We start from the raw sequence: 21,434 nt of genomic DNA, 5'->3' as shown, positions 1-21,434 counted from the left end.
GGCGGCATGCAACCGGGAGAGTTGGCATTGTGGTCCGATCAAGGCGTCGCACACCCAGCGGAGGGGATGATGGCCGCAGCCGCCTCACAAAACCGCCGCCACCTCGCTGCTGCAGAACTCGCACACTGAGGCCTCGATTTCATCTCCCTCGGATTGCTGTAGCCTCAACGGAGTCTCCCCCGGCCTCCGCCAAATCACGTGTAGAAATTAAAGTGGGCAAATGGGGGAATTTCCGGAGTTTTAATATATATATATAGAGAGAGAGAAATGTTCTTCTGCGGTGCATTTCTTGCGATTTTGGTGCGGTTGCCTTCCTGATCGGTCTGTAGATCGATCAGGAGTTTCCCTGATCGGTCAGGAGGTTCCCTGATCGATCAGGAGTTTCCCTGATCGGTCTGTAGACCGATCAGGAATATACGTGGACTAAACCGCACCGATGCCGCAGCATAAGCACCGCAGGCTAGCATTCTCGTATATATATATATATATATATATATATATATATATATATATATATATATATATATATATATATATATATATATATATATATATATATATATATAGCAGGTTGTAGGATCAGAAGGAAGCGGAGGATTCGTGGGTTATAGGGGATTGGTCTGTGGACCGATCCACCTATAGGTTGATCGGTCCACAGACCGATCAGCATCATCGAAGCGATTTGATTCAGAGAAATAGGGGATCGGTCTGTGGACCGATCCACCTATAGGCTGATCGGTCCACAGACCGATCAGCATCATCCCAGACCGATCAGGATGTGTCCTGATCGGTCCAGAGGGCAATGGAGGCTTCAGTGGCGGTGAAAAGAAACAGAATGAAATTCTGCAATCCACAGACCAATCCTCCTATTTATCTGAATCACATGCTTCTTATTGATCGGTCACCAGACCGATCAGATAACCCACGAGAGTTGTCCGTAACGGTCCGCAGCATTTAGTCCGCAGCGTAGCACTGCTGTATATATATATATATATATATATATATACAGCTGTAGCTTAAACGTCTTTCTAGAACCGTAAAGGTTTTGCCTTATTTATTTTATTCTAAGCTTCTCAATTTTCCTCCGTCCTTTTAACTCCGTGATGAATACAAGAATAAACAATTTACAAGCCAAATAAGGCCTATGTCGGCCGAGTAAGGTAGGCAATCAAGCCAACTATATGAAAATAGCTAGGGCAACGGATGGTTATGAGGTCTTTTCCTTGTGTAGCTCACCGGAAGTAATTGACTAGGCTTTTAAAGAAATTGGTATCCTTTCCGTGGATCTAACTCTTCTCAAAATATATATCTTGAGCGCCCCATTTGGATGCCCAACATGCGTGGCTGAGTGCACGTGTGGTTCTCTACGTGTAATGTAGGCTCTTAGTCGTGCACATTAGCAGTTCGATTCTTCTGTCCCGAAACTTCCCCTGTCCCTCTGTCCCACGCAGTAAACGACAAAGAGGAACAGTGTTTCTCACGTGAGAAACACGTGACGCCGAAGAAGAACGAGTCAAAATCGTCGAAAACACTGCGACGCGAGAAACATGTTCGCGAACTCACGCCGCCCTCTCAGTGCCCTAACGGTCCTTCCCACGCCGTCTGTCCCGATGAAGTCCCACCGGTGCACAGTTCAAGCCATCTTCCGACTGTCGACGGCAACAGAGACTCCTTCCCACGGCATCTGTCCCGACGAAGGCCCGTTGGTGCGCAGTTCAAGCCATCTTCCGACTGTCGACGGCAACAGAGACTCCTTCCCACGGTGTCTGTCCCGACGAAGGCCTGCCGGTGCCAAATCCCTTCGTCTTCCAACTCTCGACGTGCCCTAACATTTCCGTGGAGGTCAATCCCTTCTCCTTCCCTAAACCCTTCGTCGTGCCCTAATATTTATCTTTCTTGAACCTAAGAAAACCATTTAATAATTAATCTGTTGTTAGTTATTTCTCTATGGATATTTTTTGGACTCTTTCTTGAAAACCATTTAACCGTTTAAGCTTCTTATCACTTATGTTGGAATCTTGTATTCAATTGTTAATTGTGCACATTTGCTTTGCTTTGAAGCTAGGCACAATTCATTCTGTTCTTTTGATTTATTTAGAGAACTGACCATGAGTTTAAGCTTCTGTCTTGCAAATCTGAAGTAATATTTCCCTACTACTTCCATGGTTTTACTTTTATTCGAATCACTGCTGATGTAAAAATAGCTCAGTTTTTAATTATCTATAACTTTTTTGTCATCACATTTTAGAATTCGTATTGTGATATGTGTAGAAAATATATATATTTCTTGATTGTTTTTTTTGTTCAGGATCAAGCTAATTTTAATGGAGTTGTCGTTGGTTGAATCTACGAGTTGTCGTAGGTTGAATTTTGATGGAAACGAAGACTGTCAGGATAATGAGTTTGATGTTATCGATGAGGGTATGGACTCTACCATGTTATTGATGAGTGATAACACATCTATCATAGAAGAATTTATGCCAAAAATTGGTATGGAATTTAAGACAGAAGAGGATGCCTATGAATTTTATTTGAAATATGCTAAACAAGTTGGATTTGGCATAAGAAGGAGTAAAAGCCACAATGATAAATCGGGTAAATTAGTTGACAGGATTTTTTATTGTTGTGCACAAGGAAAAAGGGGAAAAGACAAACGAGATGTTTATGTGAAATCTCATCGTCCTGAAACAAGGTTTGGTTGTGAGGCTAAAATGAAGATTAGTTGTCGAAAAAATGGCAACTTGAGTGTGGAGCAATTTGTTAAAGAGCATAATCATTATGTTTCAAGTCCAAACAAAACTCACCTTTACAAAAGTCATAGAAATATATCTGCTTCTGCGGCAATACAGATTGAGATGGCAAGTGATGTGGGAATTCCCCCAAAAGCATCTCATGATCTTATGGTGAAACAAGTAGGTGGGAGGGAGAATTTAGGTTTTATTCATCAAGATTACAACAACTACTTGCGATCCAAAAGAACAAGAAATATTAGAGTTGGTGATACAAGAGGTGTATTGGAATATTTACAGAAAATGCAGTTTGATGATCCTAATTTTTTTATGCTATTCAAGTTGATGAAGATGATTTTATAACTAATATTTTTTGGTGTGATGCTAAAATGAGAGCTGATTATGATAATTTTGGATATGTTGTTTGCTTTGACACAACATACAGGAAGAATAATGAAGGTCGTCCAATTGCGTTGTTTGTGGGTATTAATCATCATAAGCAGTCCATAATTTTTGGTGCAGCTTTATTATATGATGAAACATCTTTGACATTCGAGTGGTTGTTTGATACATTTACTAAAGCTATGTGTGAAAAAAAACCAATAACTATTCTTACTGATCAAGATGCAGCAATGGCAAAGGCTTTGACTTCCAGATGGCCTGAAACACATCATCGTTTGTGTATTTGGCACATTTATCAGAATGCAGCAATACATTTGAGTGGAGTTTTTTCTGAGTTCAAAGAGTTTACTAAAGATTTTGCCTCGTGTATATATGATTTTGATGAAGAAGAAGATTTTATTTCAGCTTGGAACATGATGTTGACCAAGTATGTACTTGAAGACAATGATTGGTTGAGACGTATGTTTTGCATAAAAAAAAAATGGGCTTTAGTATATGGACGACATATGTTTTTTGCAGATATGACTACAACTCAAAGAAGTGAGAGCATGAATACTATTCTGAAAAGATATGTCACTTATCAACACAAGTTTTTAGACTTTTTCAATCACTTCCAAAGGTTGCTTGATGATCGTCGATATGAGGAGTTAAAAGCTGATTTTAGATCAAATACAAGTGTTCCATGTCTATTGTATCCAATTGAAATTTTAAAGCATGCATGTTCTATTTATACTCCTGAGGCATGTAAGTGTTTTGAACAAGAGTGGTACAAATCTCATGATTCTATTATACACATTTATGAGGATGTTGGATCACATACAATTAAAATACAAAGTTACTTCTCACAAAAAGAGTTACCATCATATAGTTACACTTTATTCATGGGGTCAAAAGATCGAGTGTAGCTGTAGAAAATATGATTTTGCTGGGATTTTATGTTCTCATATTTTGAAAGTATTTACGATGAAAAATATCATGAAAATCCCAAGTGAGTATATATTGAAAAGGTGGACACGGAAAGCAAAAGATGGATACTTTGGAGTTATTGAACTTGTTGCAGACAAAGGTAGTTTGGATCCAAAAACTTGCAACAGTATGCGATATAAAGAATTGAGTGGATTGTATGTTCAACTGGTTACCAAGATAGCAGAGAGGGAAGACACTTACAAGGTTGTTAAAGATGGTTTGTTGAGTATGTTTCAGATGGTGGATGAGAGGTTACAAGTTAATGAATCAACTGTCCAACACTCTATTGAAAGAAAGTTTGAAAGTGGCGAAGGAAACTCTCTTGGAGTCAAAGGAATTAAGACAAAGAAGAAAGCGGTTTTAGGTAAGAGATTGAAAAGTGGTTTAGATAAGATTTCAAAGAAAAGAAAAGCGACGAGGAAAAATAACCAAACTTCAACAATTGTTAAGGTTTCACATCCTTTCTTATTAAAGTGTTGTTTATTTGTTGTCATTTCATTTGAAAAAATATATAGAATTAAATCATTATATTATTTTTATACCAGGCTAGAGAAGATCATTATGAAAGTACAAGTTGCATGCCTAGTGTTGAAGGTTTGAGTATGGCCGAAACTCAATTTCAACCACTTTTATCAACGCAACTATCTCAGGTTAACTCTGATATTGGTTATTTTCAAACAAATGACTTGGAATGATGGTAAGAAACTAACTCTTATAATGGATATTTAATTGTTTTATAATTTGAAAGGATTTAGAGAGTATCTAAGGAAGATACTTGTCTAGATATATTGAACTGCCAAGATCGTGGTTTGATTTCCAATACATTTGGAGATGCAGTAAGTAATAATTTGTTCATATTCATGTTTTTCATAGAAGCTTAGTTAAATCTTGATACTGAATCAATGCACTTATAATGGTAATCAAGTTCACTAATATGACTTCTCAGAATCTTGATATCATGTATTCAGAATCTTTGAACGTACCAGCTGGCTTTAGTGCTTCAATTACTAAAAGTTCATTGATTAAGTACTTTCTTTTGATACTAAAGTATTGTTGGTTTTAAAACTATTATCCCTTGCATTGCAGTTTCTTCAACGGGTTTTCAACATAGATACAATTGTGAAACCTCTTCTTCCTGCTATGCAATATAACATCTCCAGGAATTTGAGTTTTTTTACTCGGATCTTTACACAATTTTGGGGTAAGTCTTTGGTATGGTTAACTTATTAAAAGTGTATGATTATACAGATCAACTTCTGTAGCTGTTAGCTAACTCTACATTCTTGGTAACCTGATCTAGTCATGGCGAGGTATGCTTAGTTAGGCTTTGGTGGACTGATCTAGTGTGTGATCATCAAATGGAGATTTTCATGAGGCGTTGGCTGTCAGATTTATTGCAATGTGGTCTTTCTTTTGTCTTTAAATAACATCAGAAAAACAAATCCTTTCTGATTGAAATCAATGAGAAGTTAGTATTGATGATGAACCAAATTTAATATTGCAACGTTGAAAAGGTAAAATTGAGGTATGCTTAGTTAGGATTTGGTGGACTGATCTAGTGCGTGATCATCAAATGGAGATTTTCATGAGCCGCTGCCTGGCAGATTTATTGCAATGTGGACTGATCTTTTGTCTTTAAATAGCATCAGAAAATTTATTGCAATGAGAAAATTTATTTCTTTTGTCTTTCTTTACATGAGCCGCTGGCTGACAGATTTATTGCAATGAGAAGTTAGCATTGATGATGAATCAAATTTAACACTGCAACGCTGAAAAGGCAAAATTGTGGCTTAATATAGGAGTTGTTTCTTAATTTTGAAGAGCTGTTTCTTAATATGGGAGGCTTAATTGCAACGCTGGCAAATCTTATTCTTTTAAAATAAAGTTTTTTCTTAATTTCGAAGAGCTGTTAAAACAATTTATTTTATGATTTATTTTTTTAAAAAATCATTATTGTTGTATGGGTTTGGTGAATTTAAATTGGGCTTTAGCAAAAAAATAAAAAAATAAAGTTCACTGTCTGAAACCTACGCACCAAAATTCATGCCTTGCTTCACAAAATTCATATACGATTTTCTTAGTCTGAAGGCAGCAAAAGTGAAGCAGGTAAAATCAAGATTCAGGTCAAGCTAGGGATAGAATATGTGATTCTTCTTAAATGTAATCAAGTGGAAGAAATTTTACACATCAAATGCGTTGATTTTGCTATGAACTTTGGCCAACAATTAGGAGAGTTTTGAGTCCAGTTAATGCATCATAACTGCATAAACCCTGATCCAAAAAGGAAGAATAATACTGAGATTTGAATTGCAAAGTAAAGACCTATAATCACTACCTTTTCACTTTCAATATCCTTTCTGTCTTTTTAGTTCAGCCTCCAGTGATTCTGATTTCTGTAAGAAAATAACAAGTAAAATGTTCAGTATATTTTTTCCTCACGCTCGATCTAAATGACATGAGGCTAACTCATCAATCGATTTAACAAATGACTATCAATCTAATTTGGTCATAAATTAGCAAAAAATCTGGGTCAACAATATGTTCATTATTTGAGATTAACAAAGAACAATTCAAAGTGGGAAGAAATCTCAGCAATGCGTGCTAAAGATAGCTTAGACATAGATAAGCAAAGATAATATCATAACATCTGATCCTGTCCGAACCAGGAGTCAACGGACACTGGGCACGTGGCGCTCCCTGCTGGATCCTCGAGTGCTCCGGCGAACCTGCAGCAAAACCGAGCCGGGAGGGGTGTCCCGGCGACGGCCCTCCGACGTTAAAGTCAGGCGAGGAATAACAAAAAGGTGGCCTCCGGATGAAGACTTGCGTACCTCCGGTGAAGAAATGGAGACCTTATATAGACCTCTCGAAGGAGTCTGGGCGCGCCAATCAAAGCAATCACCTGCTTTCGACCATGCCCAGGTATGGGTTTGTCAGAAGGACCATGCCCAGGTATGGATCTGTCAGAAAGACGCCCATAAGGCCATACCGCCACTATATCAACCTCTCCATGATGTGACGGCGAAATCCTCCATCGTACACTCTTGTGTACGGCGTAATCATCAGACATGCCCTTGCTGACACCCCATATCCTGAGCCGAACGAATAGGCCGCTCGGCTAACCTTCATACCCTCGCCCTTATCCTGGCCGAACGGACCACCCGCTCGGACCTTCGGTCCCAGCCGGGCAGACGCCCCGATCGGCCATTCGGTTCTCCTGCCTTGGCGTCGGAAACCCCAGCCCATGACTGGGTTATCTTTGGTTCCGCTCGGACCTACTCAGCTGCTCGGCGCGGCCATTAACCGCTTAGTCAGCCCTCCATCTGTCCTCAAGCTGAGACCCTTCAGGAAGTGGATCCCCCTCTAGTCGAAGGAGGCAGCGAGTCCGACTGACTGGACTATGTGTCCAAGCGGGCGGTCGCCGCCTTACCATTGCTTATAATATCCCTTGAGCCGTTCGGCCCTTATGCCAAACCTAGTCGCTCGGCTCTTCGTTTTGGTTGTCTTGTCGCTCAACGTGGCTGCTTGCTTGTCTAAATCTTCTCGAAAATCACGCAAATCCTCTTCATTAAGCCGAAGCATGCGCGGTATGGGCGCCTTAATTGCACCTGGTGACAGAGCGCCACGTGGCTCCTCTTGCGTGGCGATGATGATCCGTACGATGGGACGCCGATTGCATTGAAATGGACGGTCAGATGATGACCTCGTCTCCCGTGACCTGCATCCGACGGCGGAGGCTGACCGACCTCAGCCGTATAAAGCCTCCGTCTCCTTCCTTCGCCGCATATTCGCTTGCGCGTTGTCCTTCTGTCTCTTCCTCTGTTGTGACCTCCGACGATCCAGTTCCTGTTTTTCGGAGGCTACCATCTCACCGGTGATCCTTTCCGTCCGTTTCCTTCTCCGTGAGTCTTCTCCCTTCGTTTACAAGGTCATCCCATCTTGTTTTGCCTCTTTTGTTCCCATTCCTTCGATTTCTTGCTATCTTTTTGCTTCTCCGAGATGGCAAGCTCCTCCGAACCCGCTGTTGGTGTTCATAGCCCTTGGTACCTGACCATGGAGAGTCGATTTGAAGAGGAGGGCGCTCGGCGTCTTGTTCGGACATACGGGATTCCTGATAACTATGAAATAGTTATAGCCGACCCGACCGACCGGCCCCATGACCCCCCGATCGGCACCATTTGTTTTTTTCTAGACCAATTCCAGGGCGGCCTTAGATTTCCTGCCCATCCCTTTATTTTAGAGGTTTGTAATTATTTTCGCATCCCGCTCGGCCAACTTGTGTCGAATTCCTTTAGGCTGCTGAGCGGGGTGGTCGTCCTCTTTAAGCTGCACAGTATCCCACTCGACCCCAAGATATTCCACTATTTCTTCTATCCCAAACAATCCGAGTTGGGCACTTTTATTTTCCAAAGTAGAATAGGCTTCAAATTTTTTGATAATATGCCGACCTCCAACAAACACTGGAAGGAGTTCTTCTTCATATGACTTCCCGAGCGACCGGAATTCTCGATCCGCTGGTAGCTCGAAGTGGCATCGTAACCCCCACTGATGGTTGTCTGGTCAACGGTACAAAATCGACCAGTTGCTTCTCAAGGGGGTGTTGTACATTTTTGGATTATCTCCTGTTCGGGCCAATCTCCCCTACCGCATGAGTAAGGACTCTTTACTTCTCTCACCTTTTTTGTCTAACTGATTTTAATTTCTTCTGCTGCAGCTGAAGTCATGTGGCGCTCCAAGGCTACCGACCACCTGAAATTGAAGGCCGTGGAAATTGAGGCGGCCACCAAAAAAGAACTCGCCGAGCGGGGTCTAATCCCCAGCCGCCCGGCAGCTACAGGAGAGGGGGGGACGCAATCCGCCCCTGAAACTGAAGTTACTCCATCCGCTTCAGCCGAGCTGGGAGTCCCCCAGGCCGGGGATTCACCACTGGAAGCTCGGCGGAAACGTCGAAGAGATCCCAGCCTTCCGCCGACCCAGGAGGGCGAGCCACAGGCACCGATCGGGGTCGCTTCGCCAGATCACACGCCGTCGCGGATCGGGACCCCAGTGACCTCTCCTACCGCACAGCCTTCTGGCTCTCCTCCACGGACCCGTCGTCGCTTACGACGGTTGGGCGAAACTTCCACCATAGGGGAGTCCTCGTGTCAGGCGACCGCGGCTGAAGAAGCGCCGGCCGGCCACCCGACCATCAAGACCACCCTCCGATTCCCATCGGAGGAATATCTATTGTCCGCCGATCGGCCATCAAGCCCAGTTCATGAAATAACCCTGACGGGTCCGCTCGCCAAGCTCTTCGAGGACGCCCAGATTCAGGTGGCCCTCATGACGCCCAAGCAGCTCGGCGACAGGCCACCCAGGTACGTTCATTTTTCTTCCCGTGTCATGTTACCGTTTGGCTCGATTTTATTATTTCCTTTATAGCGTTGGCGAGCAAATCGCCACTAGCCATCGGCTAGCGGATCTCTGGAAAACTCCAAGTGTCGGGAGGTCCATCATCCGAGCGGGAGAAACAAGCCCTCGAGGCCGAACAGAAGAAGGGCTCGACTTGAAGGCTGGTGAAGACACGCGACGCAGACGTGAAGCGATCAGCCGGAAGAAGCGGGCGATTGCTGATCCGGACAAGATGAAAGTCAAGGAGCCCTAGATCAGCGATATAAGAATCTGGAAGCCCAATTAGCTGCCGAACGGGATGGGCGCTCCGCCGAACGCACTAAAGCGGAGGTGGACCGGAAAGTTCTTCAAGATTCACCGATTGCCTCCCGGCGCGCTAGACAATATAAGGAGGGAGAGTCGAGTCGCCTGGCCAAGAATACCTCCACTGAACGGTTCGGAAAATTGCGGCAACGCTTCTCAACTTTCGCCGAGAGTTAAGGTCACCATGGCGCATTTGAAGAAGGGTGGCCACCTTCTCGAGGGAATGCTTCCGACCTGGCGGCCATGATAGATGATATCTCGGACGCCTTTTTTAATTTTGAGGACCCGGAGTGAGGCGAGCTCTTCTAAGTACTTTCTGTATTTCATCCGCTTTGCGAATGTAAAACTTTTGTACGTGTCGTTCGGCACAATTGTGTTCCTTGTATTTTTGTTTGCCCTTCATTGCCGTCTTTTGTCTGTTTGGTGCTTATTCGTAGAGTCAGTTAAGCTCGACGTGTTCCCCACTAGACGACCGATCGGGTCAATCAGTTCACTTGTTTTCCTCGAAATCGTTTAGCGCTTGGCTATGCTGTTTGCATTCAGTGAATGCGAAGTATTGGCAAGCTGATGGCCGATCGGACTTAATCAATTTAGTACTTGCGAACGCTCGTTATTTGGCGTACTTAGTTTCGTCCAGTAAGCTCACAGTCGCGGGTTCGACTCTCGATCTCTAACGACGGAGCTCGTCGGTCTTCCATTCGAGGATTTATAGACGTCGGCTCGTCTCTCGATCTTTAACGTCGGAGCTCGACGGCGCGGATATTTATAGCCGATCGGCGCGGCTCTCGATCTTTAACGACGGGGCTCGTCGGCCTTCCGCTCGGACGTTTATAGACGCCGGCTCGTCTCTCGATCTTTAACGTCGGAGCTCGACGGATATTCCGGCCGAAGGCGCTCGATCTTTAACGACGGGCTCGTCGGCCTTCCGCTCGGGACGTCGGCTCCTCTCTCGATCTTTAACGTCGGAGCTCGACCGCGCGGATGTTTATAGCCGATCGCGGCTCGATCTTTAACGCGGGGCCGGCCGCCGGACGTTTATAGACGGCCTCGCTCTCGATCTTAACGCCGGAGCTCGGACGCGGATGTTTATAGCCGATCGGCCTCGATCTTTAACGACGGGGCTCGTCGACCTTCCGCCGGACGTTTATAGACGCCGTCTCGTCTCTCGATCGAGCTCGACGACGCGGATATTTATAGCCGATCGGCGGCTCGATCTTAACGACGGGCTCGTCGACCTTCCGCCGGACGCTATAGACGCCGCTCGCTCTCGATCTTTAACGCCGAGCTCGACGGCGCGGATATTTATAGCCGATCGGCGCCTCGATCTTTAACGACGGGCTCGTCGACCTTCCGCCCGAGCCGATCGGCGCCGCTCTCGATCTTTAACGCCGGAGCTCGACGGCGCGGATATTTATAGCCGGTCGGCCGGCTCTCGATCTTTAACGTCGACTCGCTCGGACGTTTATAGACGCCGCTCGCCTCTCGATCTTTACGGAGCTCGACGGCGCGATATTTATAGCCGATCGCGCGGCTCTCGATCTTTAACGACGGGAGCTCGTCGGCGCGTATAGGCGCGCCTCTCGATCTTTAACGCCGGAGCTCGACGGATATTTATAGCCGATCGGCGCTCACTTAACGTCGGCTAGACGACTTCAAGGCTAACTCCTTACTAGGTCAAGCGACCTTGGCCTTCATAACTTATCCCGTGCTCGAACAAATTTTATGCCCATCCAAGCTCCCGGCTCAGTTATGAATCTAAATGCAACGGTCTTCGGAGAATGCTCAATGTGTTTTCATCTTTTTGCTCTCTTGTAGACGAATGGCTCAGGATCTGCTTCGTCGAGCATTTTGGCTAGGATAATTTACCTCCGTCCGAATGGTACGGGCCTTTAATTTTCGAGCGCTTGGCTCGACCCATTTACCTCCTGCCGAGCGGCCTTCGTTCTTTGTTGGCGGTGCCTTATTTGTTCTCTTGAATTTTCGTTTCTGCATTAGTCGAAAAAAGTACACAAGATGGTTTAAATAGGCACACCTTTCACCCCGCCTGGGCTGGAGGTGGTTCGCTCCACGGCCTATCTGCCGACCTTCCTCATCCTCCAAATAATACGCACCCGCGGAGCTTCTCGATGATTTTGAAGGGACCGCCCACGGAAGCTTGCCGACGTCGCCGACCGGCTTGACTTTCTTCGAGATCGCCAACCTGGAATGATCCGGGAATGACGCGTCGGTTGTAGTTTTGCTTCATCCACGACGGTATGCCATCAGAACGGATGCCTTGGCCCACCTCGTCAATCAAATCCAGCCCCATTCCTCCGATCGGCGTTGCCTTCATCATAATGGACCGACGGACTCGACTTCAACCGAATAATCGCCGCCGTACACCAGGTGTGACGCCTGCTTCCTTAGAGTCGTCCGGATGGCCCATAAAATGCCCGCACTTCATCCGCCAACTTCCTCCACGTGGTCGCGAATACGGAGAATTTCGTTGGCTACTTGACCGCTGCTTTGGGGTAAGCCACGGACGTGAAGTGTTGCTCGATGCCGTAGCTTTTGCACCAATCTTCTAGCACCTTCCCTGTGAATTGCCGCCCATTGTCGGAAACCAATCGGCGAGGGATACCGAACCTACAGATGATGTGTTGCCAGATGAATTTTTTGACCATCTGTTCGGTGATCCTGGCTAGTGGCTCGGCCTCCACCCACTTGGAGAAATAATCGACCGCCACCAGCAAAAATTTCCTCTGCCCGGTCCCATCGGAAATGGACCCACAATATCCATCCCCCATTGATCGAACGGACATGAGACGATTGATGCCTTCATCTCCTCTGCCGGTCGGTGGGAGAAGTTATGATACTTTTGGCACGAAAGGCACGTAGATACTGTCCGAGCGGCGTCTATTTGTAAGGTCGGCCAAAAGTATCCAGCTAGCAGGATCTTCTTAGCTAGTGATCGTCCGCCCGGATGTCCCCCGCATGATCCTTGATGTACTTCCTGGATGATGTAAGCTGAGTCCTCCGAGCTTATACATTTCAGCAACGGGCGCGAGAAAGCTTTCTTGTAAAGCTGCTCTCCGATGAGTGTAAACCGACCGGCTCTTCTTCTGAGGAGCCGGGCTGCATATTCATTGGAGGGTGTGGTGCCCGAACGGAGAAATTCTATAATAGGTGTCCTCCAGTCACTTGGAAACGTGAGGCCTTGCATCCGATCGACGTGCGCCACCAGCAGTACTTTTTCAATTGGTTGCTGCATGGCAACTGGCGTTATTGAACTCGCGAGTTTGGCTAACTCGTCTGCTGCCTGGTTCTCCGTTCGGGGGATCTTCTGTATAAAAACCTCTCGGAAAGTAGCTTTGAGTTTTTCAAAGGCCTCAACGTAGAGTTTAAGCCGAACACTGTTGATTTCAAAGGTGCCAGAAAGTTGTTGAGCGGCCAACTGTGAATCTGAATAGAGAGTCACCCGACCGGCACCCACATGCGGGGCTGCCTGCAATCCGGCTATGAGGGCCTCATACTCTGCTTCATTGTTGGTAGCTTTGTAATCCAGCCGGACGGATAGGTGCATCTTCTCTTCTTGAGGTGAGAGCAGCAATATTCCAATCCCACTTCCGAGCCGAGTGGAGGACCCATCCACATATATTCTCCACATAGCTTCCGGCTCTGGCACTTCGGTCACAAAATCAGCCAAGGATTGTGCTTTGATCGCCGAGCGGGGCTGGTATTGGATGTCAAATTCACTTAATTCTGTCGTCCACTTGATGAGCCGTCCGGACGCTTCTGGATTCAACAGTACTCTTCCTAGTGGACTGTTCGTCCGGACAATGATGGTGTGAGCCAAGAAATATGGTCGAAGGCGCCGAGCGGCTAGAACCAAAGCAAAGGCCAACTTCTCGAGCTCGGTGTAACGAGATTCAGCATCTTTTAAAATGTGGCTTAGAAAATACACCTGCTGCTCTTCGCCGCTTGCCCTCACAAGTGCTGAGCCTACAGCATGCTCAGTTGACGACAAATAAATATAAAGTGACTCACCCCCGATCGGCTTGGCTAGCACTGGCAGAGAATTAAGATATGTCTTCAATTCTCTGAACGCTCGGTCACATTCTTCATCCCACTGGAACTTAGTAGCCTTGCGCAGGATCTTGAAGAATGGAAGGCTCCGGTCGGCGGTTTTGGAGATGAACTTGGACAGAGCGGTGATCCGACCGGTCAAACGCTGCACTTCCCTTGTATTTCTGGGAGGCGGCATATCCTGTAGAGCTTTCACCTTGCTGGGATTTGCTTCGATTCCCCGCTCGGTCACTATGTACCCCAAGAAGTGCTCCGAACAAGCACTTCTCGGGATTTAGTTTGACTCCGTATTTGTGTAGCGTTCGGAAGGTTTCTTCCATGTCCTTGAAGAGATCGGCCGCTCGGACGGATTTGATAAGAATGTCGTCCACATAGACTTCCAGATTCCGCCCGATCTGCTCCCTGAATACTTTGTTCATCAAGCTGATAGGTGGCCCTGCGTTCTTCAATCCGAATGGCATCACATTATAGCAGTATGTGCCGTCAGCCGTTACGACCAGCTTCTCCACCAGGAGGAGGAAGTGATGTTTTATGTCGCTAGCCTCGCAACAACGCAGGCTAGGGCCACCTCGCCACATCCCCTCTCATTGGCGGCATACAAGTCCCTTCTCCTCTCGCCAGAAGCCTCCTTCGGCGTTGGCTTCCTCACGCCTTGCCACCACGATAGAGGCGCATGGGGATGTTACCTTCGCCGCCTCTGGCGCCGATCGTGCTCACTGTTGGCAGCCCCTCGCCCTCACGCATGAGGGCTCTCTGCCACAGTAGCTCTTTTCTCCTCATGATCGCCATCTACGAGCTCCGTTATCGATCGCACCTCTTCTCGCTCTCTCCGTCGGTACCGCAACGCAGTGGTGGCCTCCAACCGGATTGGATGAATCTGCACTTCTTCTTTTTCCTCATAAATTAAAGTGGGTGGCTTTTCGGTGATGGTGTTTACCTCGATCCGAGGCATTTTCCGAGCAGAATTAGCTTCTGCTCTGACCATTTCGATGTAACATCGCCGAGCTGCTAGCTGGTCTCCTCGTGCTTCTCCCACTTTGTCTTCGACGGGGAACTTCATCTTCTGGTGGAAGGTTGAGACGACCGCTCGAAATTCGCCGAGCGCCGGTCGTCCCAAAATGACGTTGTAGGACGAGGGAGAGTCGACCACCACGAAATTTATTGTCCTGGTCCTCCTGAGCGGCTCCTCTCCCAGCGAGGTAGCCAACCGGATCTGTCCGACCGGCTGAACTTCGTTGCCCGTAAACCCATAGAGCGGGGTTGTCATGGGTAGCAGCTCGGCTCGATCAATTTGCAGCTGATCGAACGCCTTCTTGAATATGATGCTAACCGAGCTCCCTGTGTCAACGAATATGCGGTGGATAGTGTAATTTGCTATTACCGCTTTAATGAGCAGAGCATCGTCGTGGGGCACTTCAACTCCTTCTAAGTCCCCGGGTCTGAAGGTGATTTCCGGTCCACTTGCCCGCTCCTGGCTGCAACCGACCGCGTGGATCTGGAGCTGCCGGACGCCCACCTTTCTGGCTCGGTTGCGTCGGCCCACCAGCAATAACGCTGATCTCGCCTCGAAGTATTGCTCCTATTTTCCTCTTCCCGAGCGGACGGTCGGGACCGTTCTCTATTCTCCTGTCTTGGAGATCGGTGCCGATCGGGCGTCTGCTGATGTCGCTCGGTGCGGGTCCGGCCGGCTTCATGGGTCCTTTGTCTTGTTGACGGAAGGAGACCGCCGTTCAGCCTTCCTGGGATTAGCACTAAGGGAAGACTTCGACAATCCCTCGTGTTGTGCGTATCCGTCTGGAAGGAGAACATAGGGTCCATTTCTTCTTTGGCTTGATCCGAGCAGCAGCTACTTCTTGAACTTGGGACCTCACACGAGGGAGCGGATTGCTTCGCCCTTGGTCCTCTAGGCGGCCGATGAGCGGCTGTCTCCGCTCTCGAATAGGCGCCTCTCTCATTGGAGTTTTTCCGGCTTGCGCTTCTTCCACGTTGATGTATTCATTGGCTCGGTGTAGCATGTGATCATAATCTCGGGGCGGCTTTCGGATGAGCGACCGGAAGAAATCCCCATCCACTAGGCCTTGTGTGAAGGCATTCATCATGGTCTCCGATGTGGCCGTTGGAATATCCATTGCCACCTTGTTGAACCGCTGGATGTAAGTTCGAAGTGATTCTCTCGGCTCCTGCTTGATGGCGAACAAGCTGACACTTGTCTTCTGATAACGCCGACTGCTGGCGAAGTGGTGGAGGAAGGCCGTTCGGAAGTCCTTGAAACTTGTGATGGATCCGTCCGGCAGCCTCCGAAACCACCGTTGAGCCGATCCCGAGAGAGTGGTAAGGAAGACTCGGCACTTTACTCCATCTGTGTATTGATGGAGTGTAGCCGTGTTATCAAACTTACCTAGATGATCATCCGGGTCTGTTGCTCCATTATACTCGCCGATCGTCGGAGGCACGTAGTGCTTGGGCAGAGGGTCTCGTAGAATAGCCTCCGAGAATTGGCGATTGATCCGCTCGGGGGATACATCCGCTCGGGGGGTTTTCCCCTTTCTGTCATCTCGCCTAGGCATCTCGTCTGAAGAAGATCCTCTATCTCTTCGAGCTGGTACGGCTTCAGGGGTGCGAAATAAAGCTCGATGGAATGCGACGGTGGCTGGAGGTGCTTCCGCTCGGCCACCTGACGCAGATGTTGCTTGTTGCTCGGCTCGCTCTGCTTTTGCTCCACAAGTTTGGCCCTCATCTCGACCAGGCGTCGAGTTCTTCATTGAAAGCGCCACCGGTGTTGTCGTCCCCACCGCCATCGCTTCTGTCGGATGCGTGTGCTCCCACAGACGCGCCAAATTGATCTGTCCGAACCAGGGGTCAACGGACACTGGGCACGTGGCGCTCCCGGCTGACCTAGATCTCCGGCGAACCTGCAGCAAAACCGAGCCGGGAGGGGTGTCCCGGCGACGGCCCTCCGACGCTAAAGTCAGGCGAGGAATAACAAAAAGGTGGCCTCCGGATGAAGACTTGCATACCTCCGGTGAAGAAATGGAGACCTTATATAGACCTCTCGAAGGAGCCTGGGCGCGCCAATCAAAGCAATCACCTGCTTTCGACCATGCCCAGGTATGGGTCTGTCAGAAGGACCATGCCCAGGTATGGGTCTGTCAGAAAGACGCCCATATGGCCATACCGCCACTATATCAACCTCTCCATGATGTGACGGCGAGATCCTCCATCGTACACTCTTGTGTACGACGTAATCATCAGACATGCCCTTGCTGACACCCCATATCCTGAGCCGAACGAATAGGCCGCTCGGCTAACCTTCATACCCTCGCCCTTATCCTGGCCGAACGGACCACCCGCTCGGACCTTCGGTCCCAGCCGGGCAGACGCCCCGATCGGCCATTCGGTTCTCCTGCCTTGGCGTCGGAAACCCCAGCCCATGACTGGGTTATCTTTGGTTCCGCTCGGACCTACTCAGCTGCTCGGCGCGGCCATTAACCGCTTAGTCAGCCCTCCATCTGTCCTCAAGCTGAGACCCTTCAGGAAGTGGATCCCCCATTCTTACCGCCGGATCACATCATTTGTTGACTTTCGAAGCTAATTGAAGAATACATAACTAATATCCATCCATAAACAATAAAAGCACATGTCAACATCATCCATAATTATATTTCTTTATCACATTACTACTAAACTAGACCAACTAACAAACAAAACAAATATACAGCCAAAAGAAATAAGTCCACTGTCACTAATATCCAAACGATAAGCGATACATTCCAATTTCTCATATTGTGTCCAGGATACGCAATGTATTCACTTCCTACCCTCGACTCCACTCTTGGCAACATCCTTGAATGTATAACACTGGTATCTTCATTTAGTCTAGTATCATACCTCACCCACTATAACCGTCCATGCTGCTTACATCCATAATATAGTCTTCCTGGGTTGTTCATTGATCTAGATACTATTACCAATGCTCTTAGTCCGCTGTACCTGCATTGTACATTTTCAAATTTGGTATGGTCGATACTGCTGTTACTTGATGATGCCATTCAACAACAACCTAAAAAATAAAATTCAACAAAATTAGAGCTAATTAAAAGAACCCCTTCAGAGTCCGAAATGAGACAAATTGAATCTTCAAAGTAAAGGAAAAAGCATCATCTAATTTATGTGCAACTTATAATGATGTACCTCATTATGGTAAGTATGCTACACAAATTATGTCCCTTCGACTGCTATAAAAGAAAACATCTATTTTAGAATCCTAATTCAGAGATGAATCTGTGAGTTTGCTGGTTCATCTGAAGGTAGCATTCAAGACAAAGGTCTTCCATCCAAACATCAACAGCAATGGCAACATTTACTTGGACATACTCAAGGATCAATGAAGTCCAGCTCTCACCACCACCCAACTAGCAGCTGGAAGTCCATTAAGGCGTGTCTACTCCAAACTCAAGTTTAAGATAGTATCTATTTATATAGATTGATGTCTTCAACTATCATTTAAAAGTGTGTAGGAGTAGATCTCTCATAATATTATCAAGAGATAACTATGTCACAATCTACTTGATAGCAACATCAAAGCTCAAGTGTTCTTCAACTTGAATTTGCATTGTACCAATCTTGAAACGTGCACGAGAAAGTTCACTATCAATAAATAAATCAAAAGAACAGAATGAATTGTGCCTAGCTTCAAAGCAAAGCAAATGTGCACAATTAACAATTGAATACAAGATTCCAACATAAGTGATAAGAAGCTTAAACGGTTAAATGGTTTTCAAGAAAGAGTCCAAAAAATATCCATAGAGAAATAACTAACAACAGATTAATTGTTAAATGGTTTTCTTAGGTTCAAGGAAGATAAATATTAGGGCACGACGAAGGGTTTAGGGAAGGAGAAGGGATTGACCTCCACGGAAATGTTAAGGCACGTCGAGAGTTGGAAGAAGATGGGATTTGGCACCGGCAGGCCTTCGTCGGGGCAGACACCGCGGGAAGGAGTCTCTGTTGCCATCGACAGTCGGAAGACGGCTTGAACTGCGCACCAGCGGGCCTTCGTCGGGACAGACGCCGTGGGAAGGAGTCTCTGTTGCCGTCGACAGTCGGAAGATGGCTTGAACTGTGCACCAGTGGGCCTTCGTCGGGACAGACGGCGTGGGAAGGACCGTTAGGGCACAGAGAGGGTGGCGTGAGTTCGCGAACAGGTTTCTCGCGTCGCGGTGTTTTCGGCGATTTTGACTCGTTCTTCTTCGGCGTCACGTGTTTCTCACGAGAGAAACACTGTTCCTCTTTGTCGTTTACTGCATGGGACAGAGGGACAAGGGAAGTTTCGGGACAGAAGAATCGAACTGGCACACTAGACGTTTAAATATATACCCCCAACTCCTGCTACAGACTATGCCTGATTGTTACTGTAATAATATCTGTCATGATTTTTTTTCCTACTGTAACAACAATCCGTCATAATTATAAAAACCCTAAACTTTCTTTTTTCCTTTCCCGTTCAAAAATCTGAACATTTCAAACCCTTCTTCGAACTCCCTTATTTTCCTCGGTGCCGCCTCGCTTCACAGAGCCGTCGATCACTGTCTTGGCCGATCTACTCCCTCAGTGTCGCATCACTTCGCCAAGCTTGCCTGTCATCATTCATCTACAGTATGTTCCCTCATGTATGTACCCTAAGCATCTTCCTCCATCCAAATGCTACAGAACTTTAGCAGATACAATATTATAGCAGTTATGGAACTGTAGTTGTTATACCATTCTTATTTGTGATCCTACCACATTGTAACAATTATGATTTCGTAGCTTTTATAATATTTTGGTCTAACCACATTGTGGCAGTTATGATTCTTAGACTAGCACATTGTAACAGCTACAGTACCATAGTTGCTATAACATTCTGACCAGAACTAGCTGAAATCTCATTTTATCATTCAAAACTAACATTATAATGTATCACTAAGATATTAAATATTTGTTTACAAAATTAAATGGCGTCTAGTGCTTCAACCTCCCTCAAAAGCTTTACTTATCATGTGTATTATAGAAAAATATAATGGAAAGGTAGCGTCCCTTAGTTTAAGTCATTCATATTATCACTAGAACCAAATAAACAACAAATAGAGTTGATAAATAGAATTCCATTTGCCTGAGCCCTAGACATATCAGATAATGCAAACATCAGAGACCTTGTACGAAATATGTTTGATAATTGAGATTATCATGCTAAGTGTTTCATCTTTCAAAATTAGAAGATTAGACTCATAAGAAAAGATGTTGCACTGATTCTAAGATCTAGATCATAGCGATGAAGTGTCTTTACATTGGATGTCGTCTCCACCCCACTCTACCTTCATCATTTCATAGATTAGGAGTGTTCAAAGGCTAAAGAAGAGAACAAGTTAATCAACATCAGCAAACAACTAGAACCATCTCTTGATTTTTTTTGTTTTGCCAACTTGTTATTTTATATTTTTTATATGCGTGTTATTTATTACTACCGGTAGTATATCTAGACTACCAGTAAATTCACTACTTAATTGTGTCGATGACTTTAAAAATTTAGGTAGATATAATTGATGTAAGACTGTATATGATTATATCACCCCACAAATGGAGGATATTGGTCTGATGCTCTCACTGAGACCCAAGTCACCAGGCCTTGAGAGAAATCAAACTCCAAAGTTGCAAGGATTTGCACACCTACTTGCTGTAAGATGTAACATTTTATTGTAACTTCATTGATTCAAAATTTATCACCATAGTTACTGTATTGTAGGTTTGGATGCGTAAACATGTTAGAATCATAGAGTGACATAAGAACTTTGCTCTTCCAAGAATATGATGGTGGAACATGACAATCTCATATGTAACTACAATAAAATCGATTAGTCATCTACCTTCATAAAAAATAATAGCAATTTTGGTTCTGATCCTGTCTGAGAGTCGAGGTGATGGGTGCTGGGGACGTGGCACTTCTGTTGTCTGTTGGTGGACTCCGAGTCAGAGAGACCTGCAACCAAAGCGAGGTCAGTGCCGAGCCAGGGAGGGGCTCCCCGGCGATGACCCTCCGACGCTCAAGTCATTCTCCAACGATGTATAAGCGAGGAAGCAGAGAAGCAGAGTAACAGTAGCTACAGTAAAGTAAATATACCTCCGTTGAAGCTTGGGCCTCTTTATATAGAGCTTCGAGGGAGCACGTGCACGTTCCTTGAGGCGTGCACGCTTCTCAAAGCTTTTCTTGAAAAGACGCGTCTGGAAAGCGTCTCTGACACCATACCTCAATGACCTGAACATATCTCTGACATGACAGTGGAAGCTTCTGTCATACGATCCTCTGCCCGTCCATGCCGCCAACCATGTCGTCTATCGGTGGCACGAATTCCTACGAGGATATTGATTGATCCTCCTTTTGTCTGTTAGTGGGTCGAGTGGGGCAGCCGCTCGGCCAACCCTTAGTCGTTCGGGAGGTCTAGTCCTTTGGCCGAGCGGAATGGTCGCTCGGCCAAATTTGATCTTGTCCAAGAGTCGAGGCGATGGGTGCTGGGGGCGTGGCACTCCTGTTGACTGTTGGTG

At 46.2% G+C, this 21,434-nt stretch overlaps 1 protein-coding gene across 1 annotated transcript; it reads left to right on the top strand.

Moving 5' to 3' along the window:
• The first annotated feature begins 1,610 nt into the window (after window positions 1-1,610).
• On the top strand, window positions 1,611-18,244 carry LOC122048866 (protein FAR1-RELATED SEQUENCE 5-like). Its single transcript, XM_042610382.1, has 6 exons — window positions 1,611-1,762; window positions 2,309-3,009; window positions 3,072-3,590; window positions 4,192-4,461; window positions 17,650-17,717; window positions 18,164-18,244. The coding sequence occupies exons 1-6, from the start codon at window positions 1,611-1,613 to the stop codon at window positions 18,242-18,244; spliced, it is 1,791 nt and encodes a 596-aa protein (XP_042466316.1).
• Window positions 18,245-21,434: the final 3,190 nt, after the last annotated feature.

Source organism: Zingiber officinale, chromosome 2B (genome assembly GCF_018446385.1).
Source record: "Zingiber officinale cultivar Zhangliang chromosome 2B, Zo_v1.1, whole genome shotgun sequence".
In the NCBI taxonomy this organism is placed as follows: Eukaryota; Viridiplantae; Streptophyta; class Magnoliopsida; order Zingiberales; family Zingiberaceae; genus Zingiber; species Zingiber officinale.
The sequence above is the reverse complement of the archived record's forward strand: the minus strand, read 5'-3'. Positions and strand labels throughout refer to the sequence as shown.

What these genes read in the sequence shown, in the direction of transcription:
- LOC122048866 (XM_042610382.1), top strand. Translation starts at nt 1,611, where the DNA reads ATGAAGTCCCACCGGTGCACAGTTCAAGCCATCTTCCGACTGTCGACG. An exon ending in AACAGAGACTCCTTCCCACG is followed by an intron (nt 1,763 to 2,308) that starts GTGTCTGTCCCG and finishes TTTTTTGTTCAG; the next exon opens with GATCAAGCTAATTTTAATGG. An exon ending in AAAGAAGAAAGCGGTTTTAG is followed by an intron (nt 4,462 to 17,649) that starts GTAAGAGATTGA and finishes TATTGTGTCCAG; the next exon opens with GATACGCAATGTATTCACTT.